The sequence below is a fragment of the Arvicanthis niloticus genome, chromosome 8 (genome assembly GCF_011762505.2).
Source record: "Arvicanthis niloticus isolate mArvNil1 chromosome 8, mArvNil1.pat.X, whole genome shotgun sequence".
NCBI classification, from domain to species: domain Eukaryota; kingdom Metazoa; phylum Chordata; class Mammalia; order Rodentia; family Muridae; genus Arvicanthis; species Arvicanthis niloticus.
Window position 1 is genome coordinate 37621710 of NC_047665.1, and position 27151 is coordinate 37648860.

General features: G+C 43.4%; 1 protein-coding gene across 12 annotated transcripts in view; it reads left to right on the forward strand.

The window, feature by feature from the left end:
- Carmil1 (capping protein regulator and myosin 1 linker 1) overlaps window positions 1–27151 on the forward strand; it is a 264452-nt gene that overhangs the window by 3991 nt on the left and 233310 nt on the right. For all 12 annotated transcript variants that reach the window (XM_076939239.1, XM_076939246.1, XM_034510864.2 and 9 more), the window contains exon 2: window positions 441–538. In XM_076939239.1, the coding sequence (XP_076795354.1) occupies window positions 441–538 (98 nt within the window). The remainder of the gene's footprint in view (window positions 1–440; window positions 539–27151) is intronic.

A 27151-nucleotide genomic window follows, 5' to 3' on the forward strand; every position in this document is an offset into this window, starting at 1 on the left:
TCTGGTTTTATCACATAGGCTTGTGTTAGATTACTAGACTGAAGTGGTTTGTCTGCCTTATCCCACCAAGGAGTTGGACTACAGGCAGGGACCATCAAGCCTATTGGGGGTAAGAGTCTGGGGGCATTATTTTCAGGGCCTTGGTCATCACATGCAAGTGCTGGACCACTGAGCTGCACCACAGTCCACTGCTGTCAACACTTTAATATCCAGAACTGGAGAGATGGCTCAGCAGTCCAGAGGACTTGAATTCGGTTCCCAGACTCTGTCTCAAAACAAAAACCTCTTGATGGCTGACAACTATCAGACTTGTTAATCAAGCAGAAAGAAAGGACCAATAACAAAACCAGCTAGACACAGTCTTCCGAATGCCTACTGTACCCCAATGCCCCCTTTTCTTGCCAAAGACAGACTATAATGAAGCCTTTTTTTTCCTCCAGAAAGCATCAAGGATGTTATTGGCAGAAAGATCAAAATCTCAGTGAAGAAGAAAGTGAAGTTGGAAGTAAAGGCTGACAGAGTGGAGAACAAAGTGCTGGTGAGTGGCCCAGAGACGGTCAGCTGAAGTGTCTTCTCCCTTCTTCCCTCTCCACCGATTTTTCATGCAGCCTTCCTTCTAATACTTGATCTTTTCTTCCAATGTCTGATGACTGATTCCTGAGATTCACTGGATTCTTTCCTTGTTGAAAGTTGAAACGTTCATTGGGGCCGAGTGTGTGACTTTGTTTATTGTCTTCTGGAGGATTGTAAGACAGTCTTGTCTCATTGGGTTAACAAAACGTTCTCAGGTGTTACATGTATTAAGTCATGGGGGGGGTGTGTGTGTGTGTGGCTAATGACTTGATAGTGTGAACAGTGCACCTGTTGCCTTCCCTGGAGAACCAGCTTTCTAGAGGAATCACTAGTTTCTTTTCATGCTGCGCTTGGACTTGGTGTTCCCTCCCTGCTGTTTGTCAGAGGGAGTTACTAGGAGATGAGGATTTGGACCCTCTTAGCACAGGTTTTTAGGGGCCACCAGCAGCTGGTTGAGAGTATAACAGGTCTAACTTTAAGTGCAGGTATGACGCTGGGTGTTGTGACTCACATCTATAATCCCAGTACTTGGGAAGCTGAGACAGGATGGTTGTCTTGAGTTTGTAGCCATCCTGGGTTACATAGTGAGTTGCAGCTCAGCCTACACTACCATGTGAAATATCATCTCAAAAAAAGAGAAAAGAAACAGGAGCTGGAGAGATGGCTAAGTGGTTAAGAGCGCTTGTTGCTCTTGCAAAAAACCTGGGTACCCACATGGCAGCTCAGAATCACCTGTAACTGCAGATCCGGGGAGGAAATCTAATGTTCTTTTCTGGCTTCTGCAGATACCAGACATGTATATGGTGTGCATACACACATGCACAGAAAACACTCATATACATAAAATAAAGCATTAAAAAAGTAAAGAAAAAAGTACCTCCCACCCTCCATCCAATGAAGGATTGTTTTTGAGAAAACCTCACTCCTGTACCCTGGCTAGCTTCTACCTTGCAGTAATCCCATGCTTCAAGCCTTTGTGTACTTGGGTTATAGGCATGCGCTGTCATACCCAGTGTGGAAGAACATTTTCCAACATCATTTTGCCATGGGAACTGCAAACGGGGAAAAGTAGAGCAGAGTATTTTATGGAATCCTGTGAGTTTGTCATTTAGCTCTAGTAATGTTAGTGTTTTGCCAATATTGCTAATTTATCTATCCTCTTCTAAAGATTTTTTTTTCTTCCTTCAAGTATTTTAAAGCAAATCTGGGGCAGATGGCGATGAAAGAGAATATTTCCAGTACTCCATTTTCTTCAGTGGAATTGGCTGTAAGAGCTTAGTGGTTTTCTGATAATACCTGTCTTAGGAATCTTAGGAGGTCATTGACTCAGGATATGTGATTGTCTCATGTTGGCTTGAGGATGATGCTGTTGACAGATTGCTGCTAGTTCTCTATTACACTAGTCATGTGGTGGCAGCATCAGGATGGGAAGGCTCGGATGACCTTTGCCCTGCTCTGAAGTGTGCTCCTGTAGACACATGGTTTGTGTTATTAATAGCGAAAATGATTGATGAGGCTGTCCTATTTTACATAGCTTTAAATAGTCAGATCCCTTAAATTGTGTTTTTCTTAAGAGTGTTCAACCACGTTTTCAAACACATTGTGTTATCTATTAGGAATAGTGCAGAGAGAAGGCACGTTGCTGTTATGTGGTTCTTTTATATGTTCAAAGTAACTTTATTTTTTGATTTTCTTCATCCATTTTTTTCCTATGGTAGGAATCGAACCCATCTACCATTGAGCTACAGAAAGCCTGTTGTCTTTGACTCCAGGGCTTTGTCCATGCTGGACAAATTCTTTACCACTGAACTATACCCCTAGTTTCCATATGAAGTTTTGTTTCTGTAGAATATACCATAAACATTAAGTTCTATTTGCTCCAATGGCCTGAAGAATGGTATTTGGTATCATGATACCAGTTAGTGATGTGAGTCCTTCATTTTTGATTCTTCTGGAGTTCATGAGACTTGTAATCAACTTACAGATGGATTTGCATTTAATAATTTATCTCTCCAAATCTGAGATCTTCATGATTTCTAGAAGCTTGGCCTGGACTTTCAGCTGTTATTTACTTAAGCTCTGGGTTTCTTTGGCTGGTTTTAACTTTGAACAAGGTGATCCAGGAGATAACTTTCACATTTTGGTTTTTGGAGTTTTCAACATAGAGAAAGTGAGTTAACTACAATCTACTGAAACAGGTTATTAATGAGTTTAATTCTTCATGTGCAGTTCTTTGAGTGTGTGTGGTGTACGCATGTGGGTGCCCTGAGGAAGCTGAAAGGAAGACGTTGGGTGTCTTCCTCTGTTGCTCTCTGTCTTGTTGCCTGAACCTGAAGCTCTCCATTTCTGCTAGACTGGTTGGCCAGCTAGCTCCCAGGATCCTCTGTCTCTGCCTTCCATCAGTGGGGTTACAGCTATGCCTGGCTTTTTATATGAGTGTTGGGAATTTGAACTTAGGCCCTCATGTTTGCAAAGCGAGTACTACCCACTAAGCCATCTTCCCAGCCCCATATGCTTATTTTTCTTCTTTTCTTTTTTCCTTTCCTTTCCTTTCCTTTCCTTTCCATCTGACAGGGTCTCCATAGCCCAGGCTTTTCTTAACTTTCAGAAATTCTCCTGCCTCAGCCTTCTGAGTCCTGAGATTATAGGTATGGGTTACCACAGCTGACTGAAAGTATCCTGCTTCTCCTTTATCTTTGGGTAGATGTTTGTCTTCATCTTTCTTTTCATGAGCAGAGTGGCCCGTGTTTTGTAATACTGAGCAGGTGCTAGACTCTGTGTGCGCCTCGAGGGTTACCTCCCATTCCTGCTGCGACCCTGTAAAGTAGGGGCACTTTTTGTATGTCTGCTTTTCAGATGTGAATACTGAGATTTGGAGAGACTGAAATGATTTGCTTTGGATCATCCACTGAGTTCATGATAGAGCAGAACCAGGACCTTCTGTACACAGAGGCTTTCTCTGCTTGTGCTTGAAGGAACAGAAAAATAGCTTTGTTTGTTTGGTGGCTGCTAGCTTCACTGGCAGGAGAAACTGGGAGTTTAGAAGAACCAGAATGTCTGATTTTGCTTTGGTTGATCCAGCTGAGTACATGGTCTGACAAGTTGTGTGTAGTCTCTCTGTAGGATCTCCACTGTCAGTCTGGTATAGGAGGAAACACCTGTACTAAGTGCACTCAAAGTAACCAGACTGTGGCTTTGACATGTGCTCTGCAGGAATGAATGGGGATAGAGAGAGTGCACAGAAGGGGTAGCACAGAAAGAGCTGAAACCTACGGTAGTGGTCAACCAGATGAGAGGAAACAGCCTGGGGAAGAGTAGAGACCAGTCTGGACAGAAGAGAACCTGTTCTGCAGTGCCTGGAAGCCATAGTGAGCACAGAGAAACCTCTCTGTCTGGTGGTAAATTCCTTGCAGCCCTCTCTCTTATCTGGAAAGTCAGGACTGGTCAGACAGGTCTTTTTTCACCCTGTTCTCCCCCTCCCCCCACCACCACTTGCTCTTGATGAGCCTCCCTTGGTTCTTCTCTCCAGCAGTGGGAGGTAAAGGCTTAGCAACTTTAGAACAATGTTAGTCAATTGCGTTCTTGAATAAAGCCAGTACTGTAACCACTATCAAGCCAAATGCTTTGCTTTAGGGGACTAAGCGCATGTATTTAAAAACTGGCAGGCATACTGTGAAACCTAATACTTTATCATGACGCTCCACTAATCCAGGGGCCCTGCATTCTCTTTTGTCACTGACCAAAACATGTTAATCTTAAATCCTGGTACCTGATTCTTCCACTGAGAGGCAGAGATTTGTTTGTAAGGCCAAGACAGTTTATTCAGAGTTGGTGGCACCTTATTAATGCTAGAAAGCGACAGACTATGGTGTCTTAGGGGAGAAAGCAATTCTGTGTTTTTATAAATTTGGCAATCAAATTCGTATCAACTTTGGATTTTCAGGGACATGAATATAATTTTCTTAAATTTTAATTTTAAATTGTTTTTTTATTATTGCCATCTTTTAATATGTATGAATATTTTTCCTGCATACATGTATGTGCACCACATGCATGATTGATGCCTGAAGAAATTAGAAAAGGACTTTAGATCCCCAGGAACTGGAGCTAGAGACTATTATGAAGTCATGTGGGTGCTGGGAACTGAACTTGGGTCCTTTAGAAGAACAGCCAGTGCTATTCAATACTGAGCCATTTCTTCAGCCCAAGAGAATTAGTATACTTCTGTGTATTTTAAAGAATAAAGTACGTGGGGGGTGGTGGTGGTGGTGGTGGTGGTGGTGGTGCATGCCTTTAATCCCAGCACTTGGGAGGCAGAGGCAGGCAGATTTCTGAGTTCGAGGCCAGCCTGGTCTACAGAGTGAGTTCCAGGACAGCCAGGGCTACACAGAGAAACCCTGTCTTGAAAAAAAAAAAAAAAAAAAAAAAAAACAAAACAAAAAAAAAACCAAAAAAAAAAAAAAAAAAAAAGAATAAAGTAGACTAGGGCTTCAGACTTGGTCAGAGAACCCAATGTTACAAACTGGGGAGCTGGGATAGTCCAGGCCAGGCCAGGGCTCTGGAAGTTTAAAGACTAAAATAGTTGAGCTTTCATTCTGAGTGTTTTTCTAGAGGACAGTCTTTCAGCCCATGTGTTCTCATGGGAACTAGGTCTCTGTGGCCATGATGGACAGCCAGTCCTTCTCTTGCAGAGCTGCCTCTTTGGTCTTTAGGAGTTATATTTAGCAAGCAACCCTGTGTGTCTTAGACTCTTGTTCAGTCATTTGCTAACTGAATTAAAACTTTCACTTCTAGAGAATTCTAGATTTATATACTTAAAGCAAACCATACAGTGAGTGGTCCCTTTACCTTCTGTGACCAGCTTGCAAGATGCTATAGTATCACAACTGAGATTCTGATATTGACTGACTATATGAATTACAAATATCCTCCCACATGTATCCTTCATCGTAGCCAGGCTGTCTTTAAACTTGCTGTATAGTGGAGGGGCTAGCCTTGAACTCTTGATTCTCCTGCTTCTCAGTGCTAAGGCCTTAAATCTTTCTATGGGACTGCCATTTTGAGACTGTTACGTTGTTGGGCATCATAGCTCAGGTCTGTAATCCCTTAGGCTCACGAAGGACTGTTGCCTAGAGTTTAAACCCAGTCTAGAAAGAGGCCCTAAGAGAACTTTACAGGAATAATCATGAGCCGTCTGAGGTTGGCTTGTCTTAAGGCAGCTTACATCAAGTTTCTGTATCAGCCTTACCCGTTTTACAGGGGACTTCTCCATGACAACGTGTGTTGTATAGTTTATTTGGGACCGTAACATGGCAATGTGAGTTTGTTTGTTCACAGTGAATGGACTCCTGGGTTATTTCCAGTTTGGGGCTATTTGAATGAGAAGGATGTAGTTATCCATCTACAGTTTTTGTGTCAACAGTTTGCCTATATTTCTTGTGATAAAGGCCGAGGATCCTAGCTTCTGGTTTGCATGTTCTCCTAGAACCTGGCAAGCTTGCCCAGAGTGGCAATGCCATTATGTAATCCTACTTGCTACATGTGAACCATCCAGTTTCTCTAGCTTTTTGGCAGCAGTTGGTATGGTCTGGATCTTTTTTCCTCCTAACGGACTGATGATTGAAATGAAAACAAATGAACCAAAATCACAGAAATAAATAAAACCTCCAAACCACTGTGAGGAGGGAGCAAGGCCCGGTTGAGGTCTTCCCTGCACCTCCTGCTGAAGGTTCTCTAGGGAAGGAGTGTGCCAGGCCTCCCTCCAGGATGGTGGCTCAGAGCAGTCAGAAGGAGGAAGGTCCAGTCCTGGTCTTGGACCTTCCTTGGACCTTGGCTGTTTGATTTTGTAATTCAGGCTAGAAGGTCTTCTTGAAGCCATTGTTCTTTTATACATGTTGTGAGAGGAGGTGGAGTTAGGAGCAAGACTCCCTTTCCCCTTCCCATCTTCCTTCTTTCATTCTCTCCCCACCCCTCTCTCTTTTTTGACATAGGGTCTCATCTAGTTCAGGCTAGTTTTGAACTTGCTGTGCTGTCAAGAATGGCCTTAGATCCCTCTCCTTCCATTTCAGCGCTGAGATTATTTATGTACACGTATGGACTGCTAGGCCTGTCTTGAACTCTTAAAAACCATCCTTTTGTTTTAACAAGTTAACCTGGAGTCCTTGAATGTATTTTACTTGACTTAGCATTATATATCTTCTTAAGCATCTTTTTCTTCTGTCTTTCCCTTCCTTCCTTCTTCCCTTCCCTCCTTTCTCTTATGCTTTGTGGGGCAGGGCCTACATATATATATTCCAGAGCCCACAGGCTTAGAACCAATGCCTCAGCACCTGAGTGCTAGGATTATTGTTTTGAACCATAATATCGTGCCTTTTTGAATATCTTTATTAGGCTCCTTAGAATAAGTCTAAGTTGTTATTTATTTATTTATTTATTTATTTTATTCATTTAACTTAAATTACTTTTGGGTGTGTGACAAGGTCTCACTATGTAGCTTAGCTCTGTGCCAGTTTTGATGATCCTCCTGCCTCTTTAAAATGTTGAAAAGTATTAGTTTTTTTTTTGTTTGTTTTTGTTTCTTTTTTTTTTTTTTTTTTTTTTTTTTTTGAGTCAGAGTCTCAAGATGTGCCATGTGGACCAGGCTAGCCTCCATCTCACAGATCTGACTGCCTCTCATTTTGGGTGCTAGGATTAAAGGGGTACAGCACTATGGCTGTGCTTGAGAGTGTTATTGTGGATGACCCGTTTCCCTGAAATATTTAGGTAGCAATGTTGTCATTGACTTAAAGTACAAACTCCTACCTATTTAACTTTTCCCCTCAAAAATGGAGTATCTGATAAATTTTGCAAGCATCTGCTGACTGAACATGCTTTGTATTGTTAAGTCTGTGGTACATTCCAGTGTGGAAGGTGCTGATCTCCTACACCTGGCCATGTGGTTTTGTGGTTGGCTGGCCTAATATTTTCCCATCCCTGCTCTCTAGCCCTCCTGCTCCTCAGCTCCTAACTTGGTACAGTGGTACCTGCACTCCACTCAGTCTTCCATGAGTGTTCCTTCTGGATGCTGTGCTGTTCAGTGGTGTCAGGTTGCCAGAAGTTACCACACATTAAAACAACAACAACAACAACAACAACAACAACAACAAATCACATAATTTTCCACAAGACTCATGAAGCAGTAGTGTTTTAAGCGTATGTTTTGCAAGTTTGTAGGCAGCTTCTGAACAGCGAGGCTCCAGCCAATATCCTTGAGCTTGCTGGGCAAATGTTCTGCTACTAAGTCACACTCCAAAGCCATGTTTGCTTGATCTGGAGAGAGAGTCTAGCTGCCTTGACAGTGTTTGGGATAGCCATCTTTTGATCTCTGGTCCATCTCTGCAGGATGGAGGTGGGTGTTGAACACATCGATGATTTGACTGTGGTTATTGGCATTTGAGTTCTGCTGTTCAAGTACCTACTTGATGCTTGAATGGAATTTGCATCTAATGTCCATAGACTGCAGTGGTTTTTGAAGAGAGCTGTTTGTGAGTGTCATGGCCTTGGGTTTAGTTAGATCCTCTGCAAGGCTGTGGGACAGTTGTCTTGTAATTTGAACAGCTCCCTTTGTGTACCATGGGGAGTCTCAGCTTTTCAGGGTCGCTTACAATTCAGCACACAGGTGATTTTCAAAGTGCCTGGGTGAAGTTACACAGCTCTAGAAAGCCGAGCTTTAGAAAACAGCAGCCACATTGAACTGATCCTCAGGGGTGGGTGTTGGAGGCATGTCCTTGCTGCCAAGGATCCTGGCACAAGTTCTGGGAAATTCAAAATAAAAGAAGCCGTGTTTGAGTGCTTCAGAATTTCCCTGAACCCAAAACTGTGGTCAGTGCCCACCTGGCTGCTGCCTCTCCTCTCTGGGTAGGGGTGGGGGTGGTCATACTTACCCAGGATGCAGTTCTGCCCGTGTGTGAACTGGTACCTGAGCTGCATTCACATTCTACCCAGGTCTGCAAATGGCCCAGTTTCTGCTGTAGTTAGCACCGCCTGCAAGAATCAAATGACCTTGGGCAAGGAAGCTGCTGGACACATACCCAGCTTGGTGTAACTTTTCATCGTTACATAGATACTGTTTTTCCAGCTTCTGGGATTCGGCCTCCCTGGGAACTGGCATAACGTAGCTGGGAGGAGGGCAATTGAGGAGCGAGGAGCTGAGGGGGTATGAAAGGGGCATTGTATTAAGCTAGGGGCCAGGAAAGCTCACCAAAATATGGAATGAACCGGAGAACTCCCTTTTCTAGTTAGTTATAGGGGAAACAAGAAGACATTATGAGAGTTTACCTCAAGTTTCCATTCCTTGGACACACTGTTTACATCTATTGTTCAAGTAAATTGGAAACTGAAACAATTGTTCTTTTCTTTCTTTCTTTCTTTTTTGAGAGAGAGACAGAGAGACAGACAGAGAGAGAGAGAGAGAGAGAGAGAGAGAGAGAGGAAGAGGAAGGCGAAGGCAGGCTCTCTAAGGCTGGTTTAGAATTCAGTGTAATCCAGATTGGCCACAATCTTCCTGTCCCAGCCTTTGAAGTGCAGGGATTTGAAGCCTGAGATTTTATTTAATGTTTTGAGACAGTTTTATGTAGTCCAGGCTAGCCTGGAGTTTACTGAGTAGCTGAAGATGACTTTAAACTGCTCTGCCTTCCCAGTGCTGGGGTTATAGTTGTTACAGTCATATGCCTCTCCCTAGTGTATACATGGTGCTGGAGAGAGAACCCAGGGCTTTGTACAATCTACCTGTAAGCATTTTACTAATTGAGCGATGTTGCTATGTTTTCAGCTCTTAGATTTTTTTTTTTTTTGAATTAATTTCTTGGAAATAACTTCTTGGGTACCCAGGTTTAACTCAAAGGCCCGCTTTCTAAAATGCTTTTGTCTGTTAGTAGAACTTGAGAATTTACATGGGGTTTACATCTATGATCCAACAAATGTGGACTCTGATCATAGCAGCAGAATGGAGTGCAGTGTAGGCTGCAGACCCTGTCTCAAAATCAAGTTGGGTAAATACATGGCCTTTAATCTCAGTACTCCGGAGGTAGAGGCAGGCGGGTCTCTGAGTTTGAGGCTAGTCTACATAACAGTTTTAGGTCAGCCAGGGCTACTTAGTGAGACAAAGCAAAATACAAACAAACAAACAAACAAACAAAAAACAACAACCAACCAAACCAAACAAAACAAAAACCCAAACCAAGCTGGGGAGATAGCTTAGTCAGTGAAGTGCTTGGCTTGGAAACATGAAGATGTGAGTTGGGTCCCTTGAGCCCAGGTAAAGAAAAAAAAGCATGCTTTTATAATCCCAGCACTGGGCAGGAGGCTGAGATTCCTAGGAGCTTACTGGTCAGCCAGTATAACCTGTCTGGTGAGTTCCAAGATAAGAGATTTTGTCTCAAAAAAGTAGGTGAATAGCACACATGCAGGCTTACACACACACACACACACACACACACACACACACACACACCCTCAGGAAGTCACATTTTAAAAGAAAACAAAATTAGTAAAAGTTTTGGATTAATGTAGAAGGGACATGATTTAGACAACAATTTCTTTTCCATGGAAGGAATTCAGGCCTGGTTCATGCTATCAAGCACTCTACTATCAAAGAAAACCCTGGCCTCTGTTTAAGTTTTAAAACTTAACTTTTGAGATGGGAGTCTTATTCTATAGCCTGAGATACACTAGAATTTACTATGTACCTTAGGTTAGTCTTGAAATTGCAATCCTTCTGTCTCAGCCTACCCAGTGGTGGGATTGTAGACATGTATCACAATACCTTGATAATCTGGGATATTTAAAAAGAAGAAGAAATCTCAGTACTATTTTGTAGTCTCCCAAATTTCACCTTGACCTTTAGCTTCATGGCTTTACTCTTTTCTGAATGAGTTTGAATTTCTGTGTGGTCCTGTGTTGGTCCCTATATATGTATTATAATGTAACCATGTTCTATAGGGAGATATTCTAGTTGTCTCCAATATCTGGCCTTATAAGTGTGCATACAACCTCATTTATCTAGGAGAAATTTCTGGAAGAGGATTGCTATGGGGGCAGGCATTTAAAAGATGATTTTTCTGATTATTATGCAGAAACTCTCAATACAAAAGAATTCTCCCTCAACATTTTTATTTACTGATTTATTTATTTTAAAGATACCAGAATTGATCTCTTTGCTCCTTGGACCCTAGCTCCTGGGCTGCAAACTTCATTGGATTTAGTAATTTTCTTTCATAAATTATTAGGGACAGAGGATGCTATGGGGGTGGTCTTCATGCCTACAGATGGGTCTACAGTCGAAGCTCTTGGGTATCACTGTCTTGGGTGCTGTAGCTTGTTCCTTAGGCTGGACTCTACAGAGGAGCGAGGTTGCATTTTATGACACAGACCTTTGCTCTCATCATGGAGCTTTCTTGCCTTGGGTCTGTGAATACTCCAATAAATGATAGACAGTGGATTGTACATGATAAGGTACATGGCGCCTTCAACTGGTAAAGTTTACTTAGTAAGAGCTGTGAGCTCATGCAGGCAGGCTTAGATCAAAGTCTTAAGTATAACAGTGTATCAAGCAGAAAGGCAACACTTCCTTCTCGGCAGGGTTTCCTGGCGTGGTGACAGTCTCTGAGATCCTATGGACCTGTCCCGCCTCAGCCTCACTTATCTTCTCCACCTTCCAACTTTTCTTCCTGTCACCTTGCCTTTTGGGGAGATAGGCCTTGTGATCATGAACTGTCACTTTTCCTCACTGAAACTGTTATGGTTCAGTCTGGCTACCCTTCAGAATCACTGCTGTGTGTGGCAATGTGTAGCAATGGTTTTCCTTCCAAGTCTGGAAGGTAGAGACTGGGATGTCTGTCATCCAGAGATAGAGCACCTGTCTAGAATCACCCAGTGAGGGGCTGGCTGGTAGTGTGGCTCAGTGGTTGGGTGCTGCCTATCATGTGAAAGGCCTTGGTTTCTACCACTAGTATTAACCAAAACACAAGCACGCAGAACTCTTTCTATTCCCAGGGTATATTAGTTAGGTTCCTCTAGAGGAATAGAACTGATATAATGAATATACACTAAAAGGGGGTTTATCTAACCTATATGATGTGGTCTGGTCAGCAACCAATGCATCTCACACAACAGAAACCATGAATCTGTTGCCAGAGAATACTTTTTGTTTTCCTGAATTCATCTGCCCTGAGTCAGTTGTGTAGTTCCTCTTAGGGAAGATTTTACGTTACATCAGAACTGTGGACTGGAGAGAGCCCAGTTTGTTTGACTAAGCCTTGGACAGTTGAGCCTGGTATCCTATTTCTTCCAATCCCAGCAAAGGCCGCCTGAATCCCTGGAATCCACTCTTCAGATCTAGGAGGTATGTGGTAGGTTTGATCCCCTGAAGAGCAGGCACACTGAGTGTGAGGACCGTGGTTCTCACTGCCTACAGAGACTGGATTGCCGTTGCCAGCTCTTAAACCATTTTTCTTATCAGAACTTTTATTTCCTTCAAGGCCAGTGTTTATGAATGAACTCAACTTCTGGGAGTGATCTCCCTTTCAACAGCTTGTCTCTCTTAAAAAATATAAGAAAGCTTGGTGTTAAAATAGTCTGTCCCTCTATGTCACTGTATCCACAGTGTCTGTGTCCAGAGCCATTAGAATTGTGCTGCTCAGTTTTTCTCTTCCTGCTTTTCTTTTAGCTTTTTGGGGGTACTGGGTGTTGATCCTTAACCTCATATCACGCCATGTGCTAACCTTCAAATAACCATTTCTATTTTATTTTGAGACAAGATCTCAATATGTATCCTCTGCTTACCTTGCTTGAACTCACTATGTAGCCCAGGCTGGCCTGAAACTTGAGGTCCTCTTGCCTCAGCCTCTGTATCCTGAGACGACAGGCATGTACATATCCCAAGCTCCATCCCATGTTCTAGGCTTGCCTGTAGGGAGCCAGTTTAGTTGTCCTTGCCTAGCTTTACTGGTTAGCAATGCGTCTGAGGGCAAGAGGTAAGACTACCAGCACCTTCTACGCACGGTTTCCTCGGCCCTACACTGTGGAGTGTTCTTGCCCCAGAGACTGAATAAAAGAGACGCCTGTCCTGTTTGATGCATGCAGGTTGCCTGCAGGGCCTGGTAGTAGTACTGGGTGTGCACAGAGACTTCATATCACTTCTTCTTAGCCCAGCTTTGCTCTCTGGAAGTCATTCCAGTCTTTGTAGGTGGCTCTAAGACGCTACAGCTGTGATTAGCCTTCAGACAACAGGCGGTTGCTTCTGTGTCTGTGTCTTCAGTTTACACCTTCATTCCTCCCGTGGCTTCCTTCCTCTGTGTTTTTGGATTGGTCAGTTTAGGATGAAATTCCCAAACTACCATCTGGTCCCATTTAACCCAGGCAAGTCATGCTCTAAGTCATTGGTTCTCAGCCTTCCTAATGCTGTGACCCTTTATTACAGTTCCTTATGTTGTGATGACTCCAACCATAAAATTATTTTTATTGCCACTTCATAACTGTAATTTTGCTTCTATTTTGAATTGTAATGTAAATATCTATGTTTTCTGATGGCCTTAGGCAACCCCTGTGAAAGGGGTCATGACCCACAGGTTGAGAACCATCTCATCCCTCCTGGCTGTCTGCAAGGTATTTGCTGCTGCTGCTCAGTCTGCACAGGGCTGTTGTAAACCAGGATCAACTGGCTCTGTGTGGTCTGGATGAGTTTTCACCCTGCTCCTCTCAATAAGGAGATATTTTATTTTTATTTCTTAAGTATATGTGGAGTGTGTGTACACACATGTGTACAGGTGTGTATACCTATTGTGCAGTTGCAGAGGTGGAGATTGGGTGTCCTGCTCTGTTATGCTCTCCCTTACTCCCTTCATGTAGGGTCTCCTCACTGAGCTCAGCAGTGCAGGGCCAGCAGGTAGCCTGCCTTGGCAATTGTCCTGTCTCTGCCCTGACTCTCCAAGGTGGGTTACAGGTGTGTGTGACCATGCCTAGCTCTTTACGGATGTAGGTGCTGGGCATTTGAACTCACGTCTGGATGCTTGCGTACCTGCTGAGCCATTTCCTAGGCCCAAGTGTGTTGCTTTTGAAAAATCTTTTGTTATTGTTTTGAGGCAGCTTCTCATGCAGCTCATGCTGGCCTCAAATTTGGTTTGTAGCTGAGAAGTATGTTTCTGAAGATAGCGTTATACACGCCTTCTATCATTTCTATCTCCTTTTTACTCTTCAAGGAAGGTATTAGGGAACAGGCACAAACTTTTTTTCCCTTTCAAGTTCCTTGGTAACATTGTTAAATATTCAGTCCCTGGCAGCAGCCTGCTTTGAAGGGTTTGCTTTTCTGGCATCAGCAGCCTGGTGCCTCCTTCCCAAGGCTTCCTCCCTCTCAGATTTCTGTTAAGATTATTCTACAGATTAAGATTAAGGTTTGCTTTTGTTTGGTTTTTCAGACTAGGTCTCACTTTAGCCCTGTCTTGTTTAGAACTAGATATGTAGATTAGTCTGGACTTGAACTCAGAGATGTGCTTGTGCCCGCCTCCCAAGTGCAGGGATTGAAGGCATGTATACTATGCCTGGTCTAAAATTGTTTTTAGGTGGGGGCAGTGACATGGTTTAGCAGGTAAAGGTGTCTGCTGCTAACCCTGATGACATTTGTTCTGTGGCTAGGACCCAACTTAATGAAAGGGAAGAGAGTACCGACTCCCAACAGTTCTCCCATGTCTACATACATACTATGGCTCCTATGAACAACACACCTTCAACTAAGTGATAACTGCAATTAACAGTGTAAAGGACTGTTTCATAGGGGAGGAAACATGCTTTGGGGCTATTCGCTCTTCTAAATTTTGTGTTGTAGCTGGCTAGGAGGGCCCCTGATGTGTTGGATTCTTAACCTGCAGGCATTCTCATTCTGGACTCTCATTGTTGAGTTGTTTCTAGGTTTCTTTTTCTTTTCTTGCAGCATGTCCTCATCCCCCCAAGCCTGTTTTTTTTTTTTTTTTTTTTTTTTTTTTTTTTTTTTTTTTTTTTTTTTTTTGACAGTGACTTACTGTGTAGCCCTAGCTGGCCTCAAACTAGTTGTTTAGTCTTGAAAACCAAGACTGGCCTGAAACTCATGTTCCTCCTGCCTCGGCCTTCCAAGTGCTCAGTGGATTGGCATATGCCTTGATGCCTGACTGGCAGTCTGCTTTAACAAGCAGATAATCCGGTAATTCAGATGCTGCTAAAGTTTGCTACATTGTTGGCTTTGTAATGGAGGCCAGCTTCAATAAGAGACATAAACCTGGCAATCACAGCCTACCGGTACAGAGCTTCAAACCTGTTTAGGAAAACGAACCGACTAGGCTGGTCTGTGATGTCTATCACTCTTCTGAGTGTGTGTGTGTGTGTGTGTGTGTGTGTGTGTGTGTGTACGCTGGATTTGGACTTGTCTTTCTGCACATGTGTTGCTTTGGATAGCCCTTGTGATTGGGTAGGTGGGGGAGTTAGCATGAGTGGGCTTGATGAACAGCCCACTCATGAAGGTTCAATCCCAATCCCCAGCACCCTTTGGTGGGGCGAACAGAAACCTTTGGAAGTGACGTCTGTGTCTGTGCGCTGCTGGATGCTATGAGGCCAGGGCTGTGTGTGGGGCTTCTCTGCATTGAGCTTCGTTTTCTTCGCCTGGATCCTTTGCTTCATGAATTTCTGAAGCTCATTCTCTCCCTTTATTAAAGGATGAAATCTATCCTGTCTTAATTCTGATTCTGTTCTTCAGCAGCTCACACAGAGGCAGCCTCTGGTCCACTGTCTTATCTGGAAGTCTCCACAGCTACTTTTAGAGTTGGCTATTTTCTTTTCTTTTTTCTTTTTTTTATTTTTTTTTTTTTTTTTTGGTTTTTCGAGACAGGGTTTCTCTGTGTATCCCTGGCTGTCCTGGAACTCACTCTGTAGACCAGGCTGGCCTTGAACTCAGAAATCCACCTGCCTCTGCCTCCCAAGTGCTGGGATTAAAGGCATGCGCCACCACCGCCCGGCAAGTTGGCTATTTTCTTGATTAGACATAGAATCTCACAATGTAGCCCATGGTGGACTCGAACTCACTATCTATCTCAGGCTGTCGGAAAGTAACAGTAATCCTCCAGTTTCAGCCTCCTGTGTGCTGGGATACAGATGTGAGCCACCATACTTGGCTAGAAACTTTCCTTTTAACAGTGTTCTGGACATTTGAACATGAACCTCCTCCTCCTGGCTTTTCTGGTTGGGCTGGGAGGGTACATTTGACCATAGGGCAAGTGTGTGTGTGTGTGTGTGTGTGTGTGTGTGTGTGTGTGTGTGTGTAGGCCAACAACAGCCAGTGCCACTCACTCCCTGACATGTATATTGGATTGGAACCTTTCCCATCTTCTTGTTTGGTGTTTGCAACAAAATTGGGAAGAGAACCCAAGACAGTGGACATCAAAGCTCTTGCATATGCAGACCCATGAGATGTGTAGGAGGCTGGAATCAGATGATGTCGCTGCACTGCTGCTTTGAAAATGGTAATGCTCAACTTGAAGTTTAGTCGAAGACCTTCAGTGAATGTATCCATCAACTGTGTGTTTCCAGTTTACTCCAGACCCAACTGAATAAAGTTGCTGACATGGCTCCCAGCCTTCTACCTCCTCTTCTGTTTACGTCTGTGGTATCCTTATGTGAGAGCTCTGTGATCTGAGGCAACCCCGGGATGTCATTGTTCCTTCTTACTGGGAGAGGCTGGCATACACAAGTAACCTACTGAACTCCTTGTTATACTCAGTAATCCCAGCACTTCGGAGGTAGAGACAGGAGGATCAGAAACTCAAAATCATCTTCAGGTACATAGTGAGTTCCAAACCTTCCCATTGTGGGCTATGTGGAACCCTTTCTAAAACACAAACAGCCAAACAAGCTAGAGAGTGGTCTTTGCAGCCCATGCCATGGCTTCCTCAGAGCAAGGACAATCAGAGATTTTTACCTGCGAGCACTGGGGTTAGATGGAACTCAGTGTAGAGCACTCACTTAGCATGGGTGGAGCCTAGGGATAGAGATGGAAGCTGTTCATTTCAACCTGTTAATAGTTTACCAAAGGATGTCACCTAGGGCATATTTCTGGAAGCCTGGGACCCTACTTTACTTTCATAGATTAGAACAAAGAGCCCCACTAACTATATCGGTTCTTGATGTCCAGTGCTCTGACATTTTTTTATTGAATATTTTATTTACATTTCAGATGTTATCCCCTTACCCTATTCCCCCCCCTCCCCAGCCCCCTATCCCATTCCCCCTCCTCCTGCTTCTATGAGGATATGCCCCCCCCAGGCCCCCACTCCCACCTCTCCACCCTCGAATTCCCCTACACTCAGCATCCAGCCTTCATGGGACCAAGGATCTCCTCTCCCACCTATGCCTGACAAGGCCATCTTCCCCTACATATACAGCTGGAGCCATGGGTCCCTCCCTATGTGCTCTGAGGCTGGTGGTTTAGACCCTGGGGGTTCTGGTTGGTTGGTATTGTTGCTCTCCTCATGGGGCTGTAAACCCTTTCAGCTCCTTCAGCTTCTCTCTAACTCCTCCATTAGGAACCCCTTGATCAGTTCAATGGTTAGCTATGAGCATCTGCCCCTGAATATGTCAGACTCTGGCAGACTTCTAAGGAGATAGCTATATCAGGCTCCAGTCAGCATGCACTTCCTGGCATCCACATCAGTGTCTACCTTTGGTGACTGCACATGGGATGGATACCCAGGTGGAATGGTCTCCAGACAGTTCCTCCTTCAGTTTCTGTCCCACACTTTGTCTCCCTATTTGCTCCCTTGAGTATTTTGTTACTCCTAAGAAGGACCGAAGTACCCATACTTGATCTTCCTTCTTCATGAGCTTCATGTGATCTGTGAGTTGAATCTTGGGTATTTCGAGCTTCCGGGCTAATATCCAATTATCAGTGGGTGAATACCATATGTGTTCTTTTGTGATTGGGTTACCTCACTCAGGATGATATTTTCTAATTCTATCCATTTACATAAGATTTTCTCGAATTTATTGTTTTTAATAGCTGAGTAATACTCCATTGTGTAAATATACCACATTTTTTGTATCCATTCCTCTGTTGAAGGGCATCTGGGTTCTTTCCAGCTTCTGGCTATTATAAATAAGGCTGCTATGAACATAGTGGAGCATATGTCCTTGTTATATGTTAGAGCATCTTTTGGGTATATGCCCAGAAGTGGTATAGCTGGGTCCTCAAGGTAATGCTATGTCCAATTTTCTGAGCAACCACCAGACTGATTTCCAGAGTGGTTGCACCATCTCACAATCCCACCAACAATGGAGGAGTGTTCCTCTTTCTCCACATCCTGGCCAGCATCTACTATTACCTGAGTTTTTGATTTTAGCCACTCTGACTGGTGTGAGGTAGAATCTCAGGGTTGTTTTGATTTGCATTTCCCTGATGACTAAGGATGTTGAACATTTCTTTAGGTGCTTCTCCACCATTCGAGTTTCCTCAGTTGAGAATTCTTTGTTTAGCTCTTTACCCCATTGTTAATAGGGTTATTTGGTTGTCTGGAGTCTGATTTCTTGAGTTCTTTGTATATATTGGGTATTAGCCCTCTATCAGATGTGGGATTGGTAAAGATCTTTTCCCAATCTATTGGCTGCCGTTTTGTCCTATTGACAGTGGCCTTTGCCTTACAGAAACTTTGCAGTTTTTTGAGGTCTCATTTGGCTTTGACATTTTTTTATGTGTGAGGCTGTGCATGCCTATGAAGACCCTCACCGCTGAATCCTCCAGTTGAATTCTCTCTTTCTGTACCTGTGGGAAATGTGAACCAGAAGAACAGCAACTAAATGAACAATCCAGCATTTGATATACAAGGAGTGCAGAATGATTTCATCCTGTGGATCATCTTATAAAACTCTAGTAAGCTTAAAGGGATAGTGTTCTAATTGGAATGGTTGACATATATTCTCCTGTTGCCTGGTACCTCCCATTCCTAGTTTGTCATTTCTTCTCTTTCTTTTTCCCTTTAAAGCCAGAGAGGACACAAGCCCAGAAGCCTTTATGTGCAGCAAAGTCTGGGTTCTTCCACAGGTCCGTCAAAGCTGGCGAGTGAACACGGAGAGTATTCTGCCTGGCTGCTCAGGTGTGAGTAAGTTGGCCAAATCCCACCAGAAAACAGTCTGGGCTTGTGTTTAAGACCTATTTTCAAGGCCAGCCAACTTAAAAGAACAAAACAAACAAACAAAAAAATCCAAAACAGGTTCCAGCTAATGGTGCAACAGAGATCTGTATTCTCAAAACAGTATCTCTGAGGATGAAGCTACTCAGGACCCCAGGAGTTTTTCATTTTTCCTCTTTTGAGTTTTTGAGACAGAGTTTCATGTAGCCCAGGCTGGCTTTGAACTGTCTATGTTGCCCAAAATGACCTTGAGCTGCTGATCCACAAATGCTTCAGTGACAGGTGTGTAGCAGCAGGCTGGGCCCCACAACAGTTGATTGTATTTCTTTATCTATTGTTTTGGTCCGAATGATGGTCTTTTCATGACATGCAAATCTTGTTTGCCCAGTAAATGACTGAGACCTGGACTATGAAGATCAAACTCAAACTGGTTTGGCAGGGCCTTGGAGAGTCTCTGCTCAGCAGCCACATCTGATCAAGCACAACTTTAATTAGCTCTATAAAGCAAGATGCAGGATTGATAACAGAGACAAGAAGGGAGGACTGTCAGCTGCACACAGCTGCCCATGGAAGCCTTTGAACCAGACTGCTTCAGTCATTATAGTCAGAAAGCCACCAGGGGCTTGTGGATGGGATCCTCTGAGCTCTGCTTTCCATCACGTTCAGTTTCTAACCCTGGAGGTTACCTGATGTTAAAGGAGCACGCATCCTCTGTGGGCCCTCCACGTGGGTGGCACTGTGTTCCTGCTGTGGCCTTAGGACAGTGAGTCATAGCACAGTAGGTAAGGCACTCCTCCTGTTGTTTCCTCTTCTGCTCTGTCATTTGAGAGAGCAATTTATTTCCTGCTTGGGAAGGCTTGACCTCATCTTGTGCATAACACACACACACACACACACACACACACACACACACACACACACACACGAGACAGGGATATCAGATGGACTTTCACCTCAGCTGCAGCTCAACAGGATAGTCTTCCTCTTTTGTGAGAGACATTGTCTTTGCCAGGGTTTCTAATGCTGGGTTAAAATATCAACACCAAAAAACGACTTGAGGAGGAAAGGGTTTATTTCAGCTTCCAGTTCTGCATCACAGCTCATCACTGTAGGAGGGCAGGAACCTGGAGCCAGGAACTGAAGCAGAAGCCAGCCATGGAAGAGTGTTGCTTACTGGCTTGCTCAGTTTGCTTTTTTGTACACTCCAGGACCACGTGCTCAGGGACCCTCCCACATCAATTATCAATCAAGACAAATCTCTCAGGCTTGTCTGCAGACTAATCTTCACTCACTTCCTCCCTCCCTCCCTCCCTCCCTCCCTCCCTCCCTCCCTCCCTTACCTCATACCCTCATATTTCTCTTTGTATTATATCCCAACCTGCAGTTTTCCCTTCCTCCTTTCCTGACAGTGCCCCCTCCCCACCCCAATTCACTCCTTGATTTCTCTTCAGAAAAGGGCAGGCCTCCCAGGGATATCAACCAAACATGTCATATCAAGTTGCAACAATATAGATAAATCTTATAGAGGCGTTTTCTCAATTGAGGTTCCTTCTCAGGTAATCCCCTGCTTGCATCAAATTGTCAAAACAAACAAACAAACAAACAAACAAACAAAATAAAACAGAGCAAAAAACCCTACAAATATTTGTGCCAATTGAATGAAATACCTTTTTCTTATGTTTTCAGTGCTGACCCTTCATTTCTTTTTTGTGTAAATGTATGTTTCTAGACATGAAGGTATTGTATATCCCAGGCTAGACTTGAGCTAGCGATCCCCCTGTTTCAGCCTCTTGAAATGCTGAGCTTGTGTGAACCATTGTGTCTATGCCTAGCTTTATTTTATTTATTTGGCTTTTCACTGTATTTATTACTCATGTGTGTGCGCATGTGTGTGTGTGTGTGCGTGCATGTGTGTGCATGCAGCGTGTCCACATGTGTGTGTGTAGAGGGCAGAGGACAAGTTGGAGGGGAGTTGGTTCTCCTTCTACCATGTGTGTTCTGGGGATCAAAGTTAAGTGGTTAGGTTTGGTGACAAAGCCTGTCCTGGCTGACACACTGAGATAATCTCAACAGCACCTGCGACCCCCCCCCCTTTTTTTTTTTTTTTTGTGTTTTTTTTTTTTTTGTTGTTTGTTTTGAGACAGGATCACTCCTAAACTGGCCTTGGAGTTAGTATACAGCTGACCTTGAACTTGTGATCTTCCCATTTCTACCTTCTGAGGGCTTGTGTTCACAGCATGCTCTGTCAAATTGGGTTTTCCTCAGTGCTCGGGATCACACTGAGGGCTTGTTAATGCTGGGCAAGCACTTTGACAATCGAGCTGGATGCCTAGTCTTTCTTTTTTTTGAAACAGGGACTTACATATTGCAGGCTGGCCTAAACCCCTTTATAGCCTAGGATGGCCTTGAACTCCTAACCCTCCTGCCTTATCTCAGAAATGCTGGGGCCTTGGCTCTGCAATATTGACTATTTTTAATGAGTAAACGTATTACCTGAGCTTCATGTAGTTGTTGGGAAAACCAGGAAAGACCATTTCCTGTTGGCTCCTCAAGCATGTGAAGCTGAAACCTCTGTGGCTTCAGGTATAGGCTCGTTTTCCAGTGAGGAGTAAGCGTCCCCAGAACTCTATGCTCAAGGCCTTTACTTTGCACAAACTTCAGTGGTATCACTACTTTCAGTCCTCATCACCTTCTCCATCCAGTGCAGCGAGGGCTCTGCATCTCCTGAAGCCCTGCTTTGTATTTCACACAATAGTACACCCTGAGGACCTCAGAAAGCTGACAGACATTATGGCTGTGATATTTTATCCTCTACACAAATGAGTAGTATGTTTATGAGAATTTGGGCTGTTGTCATGTTTGTCTGTGACATTTTATAAATCAGTCAGCTGGAAAAAAATATGTGAAGAAGACCCATTCATTCATTCTGTTCTTTGGGAAGATTATTGAAGTGTTTCATTAAAATTACTGTGGTTGATGGTTGGGGGGGATGGGGAAAGGGGATAACATCTGAAATGTAAAAATAATGTAAAAATGTAAAAAGGCTAGCCTGGGCTACATAGGATGTTTGAGCCTAGCCTGAATTACCTGAGACTGTGTATATATTTTATTTACTATTATTGAATACTTTATGTGTGCAAAGAAGCCATGTGCTGCATCATAAAGGAGGAACACAGTGACTTGGAAATTGCTTGTTTTTTTTTTTTTTTTTTTTTGTTTGTTTGTTTTCCCAAATATGGAAGTCCCTTTCCCAGGGACTGTCTTTGTTGGGTTGCCAGATAAGATATTAGCCTGCATATTGAAACAATTAAAAGATAACTTTAAACAATTCTGCTTAAAAGGCATTGAGGAATAGGGCTGAGAAAGGTTTGGATAACAGATTGCATCCTCCTGCCTAGGATGTGCAGTTTGTAGTGAGGCTGCTTTCGTGGTGCTGAGTAGCCTTTACACACAGAAGGGCTATCATGGAGTCGAGGGCTGGGTTTGTTATCTGTGGGGGCAGTGGGGGAGGGTATGGAGAAACAGGTCATGGCTAAGAAGAACCTTAACAATGGTCTAGGCTGTCTAGTAATAGGATGCTGATGGGCAGGAGGGGACGAGCTCCCAGCAGCCGCACAGGCTCGCATGGGCATTGTTTGTCCAGCACATTGGCTTCACAGTGGATGTCGAACACTGTCAGGATTCACAATCTTTATTGTTCATGTGTCAAATCACGAGGTAAGTTACACAGTTTTACCATTAAAAACTTTAAAACGAGGGCTGGAGAGATGGCTCAGAGCTTAAGACTGCTTACCACTTCTGCAGAGGACCTGGGTTCAGTTCCTGGCATCTACACGCAGTAGCTCACAGCCATCTGTCATTCCAGTTCTGGGGGACTGATGCCCTCTTGCCTTTATATACCCCGTGCACATAAACTCACCGAGGGACACACCCACATGCATATAAGTAAAAATAGTGAAGATGTTAATAAGAATCCCTTACAGCTTCCCTTTGTGATGTCTGGCAACGCAGATCCTAAGGACAGAGCGGTCCTCCATGTTGGCTCCTCTGGTTCTGTGACACTGTGGCTGAGCATGTATCACTTTGACATCGAATGGAATGAGGAAGTCTGCTCCCAGCTCTCTGCTGGGTTTGCTGCATTTTGTTCTGGTAGAGATGAGAGAAAACATCTTGGACGTATTAAGCAGGGTTTGCTTTTTGCTTTTCTTCTCATTTTTAAATGACAGGGTCTCCTGTAGTCCAGACCAGCTGTCCTCAAACTCACTGCATAGCCGAGAATGACCTTGGCTTTTTTTTTTTTTTTTTTTTTTTTTTTTTGACATAGCTTCTATTTCCTGAGAGCTGGGACTATAGGAGGGGGCTCATGTTGTGCTGTTGACAGAATTCAGGGCTTCATCTCGACAAGCACTGTAACACCCTAGATATGTAACTAGTCATATCTCTAGTCTTTGATTTTACCTTTCTGAATCTTACATGAGAAGCCTCTGCCTGCTCTCTGGGTGTTAGGAAGCTGGGGCTGTTGTGTGTCTCTCTACAAGGAAGGTTATGATGACACATTGTGGTGTCAGAAGTTTGAGAGTAGGACCCAGGAGGATTAATACTATGATTATGAAAATGTTTTTTTTTTTTTTACGCCTGAAATTTTAGTCAGCAGCGTTGTGGTGGAAACGACTCCTTCCAGGGTTGTGTGGAAGTTAAGAGGAAGTAGGCCCTTTAGGATTTCAGAACAGGTTGAAGAGCTAAATCAGCAACTGTGCTTGTTATTTCTTTCCATTGCTACAGTGAAATAATGGACAGAAGCAATTTAGGGAATCAGAGATTTATTTTGGCCCCTGGTTTGAGAAGATACAGTCCATCACAGGAGGGAAAGCATGGCCCAGGCCTGTGAGGCACCCACACCAGTCTGTAGTGAAGAACCAGAGAAAGGTAGAAGCTGGTGCTCCGCTGGCTTTCTCCTTTCTCTGTTTATTCAGTTCAGGACCTTCCCTAGCTGCTGACAACAATGCCACCTGTATTCAGGGTGGGCCCTCCTTCCTCAGTTAATCTACTCTGGACATGCTCTCTCAGATACAAAAGTGTGACTCTAAATCCAGGGAGGTTGTCAATAGAGATGATTTATCACAGTGATGCAAATAGAGTCTTTGTTAATTCTTACTTCTTGATATATATATATATGTATGTATGTATGTATGTATGTATGTATATATATTTTGGTTTTTCGAGACAGGATTTCTCTGTATAGCCCTGGCTGTCCTGGAACTCACTCTGTACACCAGGCTGGCCTCAAACTCAGAAATCCGCCTGCCTCTGCCTCCCAAGTGCTGGGATTAAAGGCGTGCACCACCACCGCCCAGCTCAATATAATTTTTATATTCTAGATTTTACCATTCTGTTAATTGCCAAGAATTTCACTGAATAGATATCAGCAACGGCAAACTGCTGAAACACTTAGTACACACCAAATGACCTTCGCTTGTTTTTGAGACAGGGTTTCTCTATGTAGCCCTGGAACTTTCTAGATAGATCAGGTTGGCCTCAAATTCAGAGAGATCCACCTGCCTCTGCTGGATGTGGTCTTAGGGTGCCGCATCCATTTTTGGCAGCCCTGGGAGGAGGATTAAGAGTTCAAGGCCTGGGGCTGGAGAGATGACTCAGCCAGTTAAAAGCACTGGATGTTCTTCTAGAAGTTCTGAGTCCAATTCCCAGCAACCACATGGTGGCTCACAACCATCTATAATGGGATCTGATGCCCTCTCCCTGCATGAATACATAACACTGTATATGTGTGTGTATGTGTATATGTACATGTATATATGTATGAGTTTGAGGCTTGCCCACCTCACATTTTAAGTTGTGAGTTGTATCTTGTGGAGTTGTTGAATATTTCCTAAAAAACTTTAAAATATTATTATTTCTTTTAGTTTTTGAGATTATAATTCCCCTCTTCCCTTTTCTCCCTCTAAACCCTTTGATCTCTTTCAGATTTATGACCTTTTAAAATTAATTGTTGTTCCATGTATACATTTATCAGCACACGTGTAAGTGTGTGCACACATTCCCCCCACTCCTAAAAACATAAATATAGCCTACTCAGTCTGCATAATGTTACCTGTGTGTTTGCTTTCTGAGATGACCATTGGCATCGGATAACAACTGGTGTGCTCTTCTCTGGGGAAGCCAATTTCTCCAACTCCCAGCATCCTTTTGTTGCCTGCAGTGCTTTGTGTAGTCTTCTGCCCTTGTGGGCTTTCCTCTGTCCACTTCAGCATGTCTACGATTGTCCTTGGTCAACTCCTGTATAATTGGAATGCTGGTGAGACATTACTAGGAGACACAGTCTTATACCAAACTCCCAGATTCCAGACTCTTGCTATCTTTCTGCTCCTTCTTCTACCATCTTCTCTGAGCGTTAGGTGGGAGTTACCTTAGAGATTTAATTGGGAGTGAGCTCCACAGATCTGCATTTTGATTGGTTATGGAATGATGATAGGCTTTTATTCTCCAGTTGTTTTGGTAGCTGACCCCTGTCAGCTAAGACTGGATGAAATAATGCAATACAGTGTTTTTCTTCCATGAATAGAGAAAGAGCAGGCATCTCTGTGAATATGTAGCCGATGTATAACTGGACAGTAGGGTAGTCCCATGTCTGCCATCTTCACTATAAAGATAATAAGTTCATTGAACATAAACACACACACATGTGTATGTGTATATATTTATATATGTGTGTATATGTAAATATACATATATACATACACACATATACATACGTATATGTGTATATATTAGTGTATGTCTGCAGGCCAGAAGAGGGCACCAGATCCCATTACAGATGGTAGTGAGCCACCATGTGGTTGCTGGGAATTGAACTAGGATCCCTGAAAGAGCAGATTGTGCTATTAACCTCTGAGCTGTCTCTCCAGCCTTTGCATGTATTTTTTTTTAAAGCTATGTTCCTATTGTTCAGGCCAGGCTCAAATTGGTGATTCTCCTGTCTCAGCTTTCTCAGTATTGTGGTTAGTTATGTGCCACCATGTCTGATCAAAGAACATTGTGTTTTAAGATTTATTTTATGCATATGAGTACACTGTAGTTGTCTTCAGACCCACCAGAAGAGGGCATCAGATCTCATTACAGATGGTTGTGAGCCACTATGTGGTTGCTGGGAACTCAGGACCTCTGGAAGAGCAACCAGTGCTCTTAGAGCTGAGCCATCTCTCCAGCCCGCCAAAGAACATTTTTTTAACACAGGAAATTATCATTAAACATTATACAATCTAAAATGAGGCATGATAATACATGTTCTATACTCTGGGGAGGTTAAAGTTGGAGGATTATAAGTTCTAGGCATCTCAAAAAACAAAACAAAACCAAAAGCAAAAAACAAAACCATAGGCTAGATCCCCAAACAAACAAAACAATTTCTCTAAACCATTAGAGTGAACCGATTCAGTACCGTACTGAGTATATAGCTTAGTGGCAATGGGTGGATTCAGGGTCCAGATGATCTCATCATGAATGCTGGGCCCCCTCAGCCACAGCTCCCACGCCCACTCCTGGTGCTGTGACTGCCTTTCTACTCTCAGTCTGTAAGGCACACTTATTCTGAATACTTTCTAGAAGCAGAATCATGTGATATTTGTCCTTTTGTGTCTGGCACATTTTATCTGTCTTAGTACTTGCTTTTATCTTTCATTTTCTTTGTGTTGTTTATTGAGAGATGGTCTTTCTATGTAGTCTAGTCTGACCTAGAATTTGTGTTGATCCTCCTGCCTCTGCACGCCTCCACACGTGGTTGTAATATGTTCTCACCGTTGATCCCAGCGTTATCAGAAATTCATTCTTTTAAAGGCTAAATAATATTCTGTTTATGTACGTGTTTTCCCTCCATTAATTATTTTAATATTGTGCATGTATGTGTATATGATGTGTGTATGATGGTACTTGCATGCATGGTGTGCATATGTGTGTGAGCAGAGGGCAGACTACAGTGTTCAGAAGTTACTTCTCTCCTTCCTCCTGTTGAGTTCTGAGGCTGGCTTGACAAACACCTTGACCACTGAACCTTCTTGGGGCTGTATATGATGTTTGGCTGTTGTTATTCATTTTGGTGGACATGGACTGCTTCCTCCTGTGGCAGTGTGGTCAATGCTCGGAGCTGCCTCAAGTCTGTCTGGTCATTTTGCTTTCTGCTCTGTTCCTGTGTGCTGAGGAACTGCTGTATTATTCAGGAACACTAGGGGTCCTGCTAGAGAATCTTCTAGGTTGTGTCCTGCCCCATTCATTTTTAGAACTGAGCAGCAGTAACCATGTTTGTGTGAAATGTCCTTGTATTTATCATTCACTTGGAATTTTCAACTAAAGACAAGAACAGAGTGTCCTTTGGTCATATGGTTTTG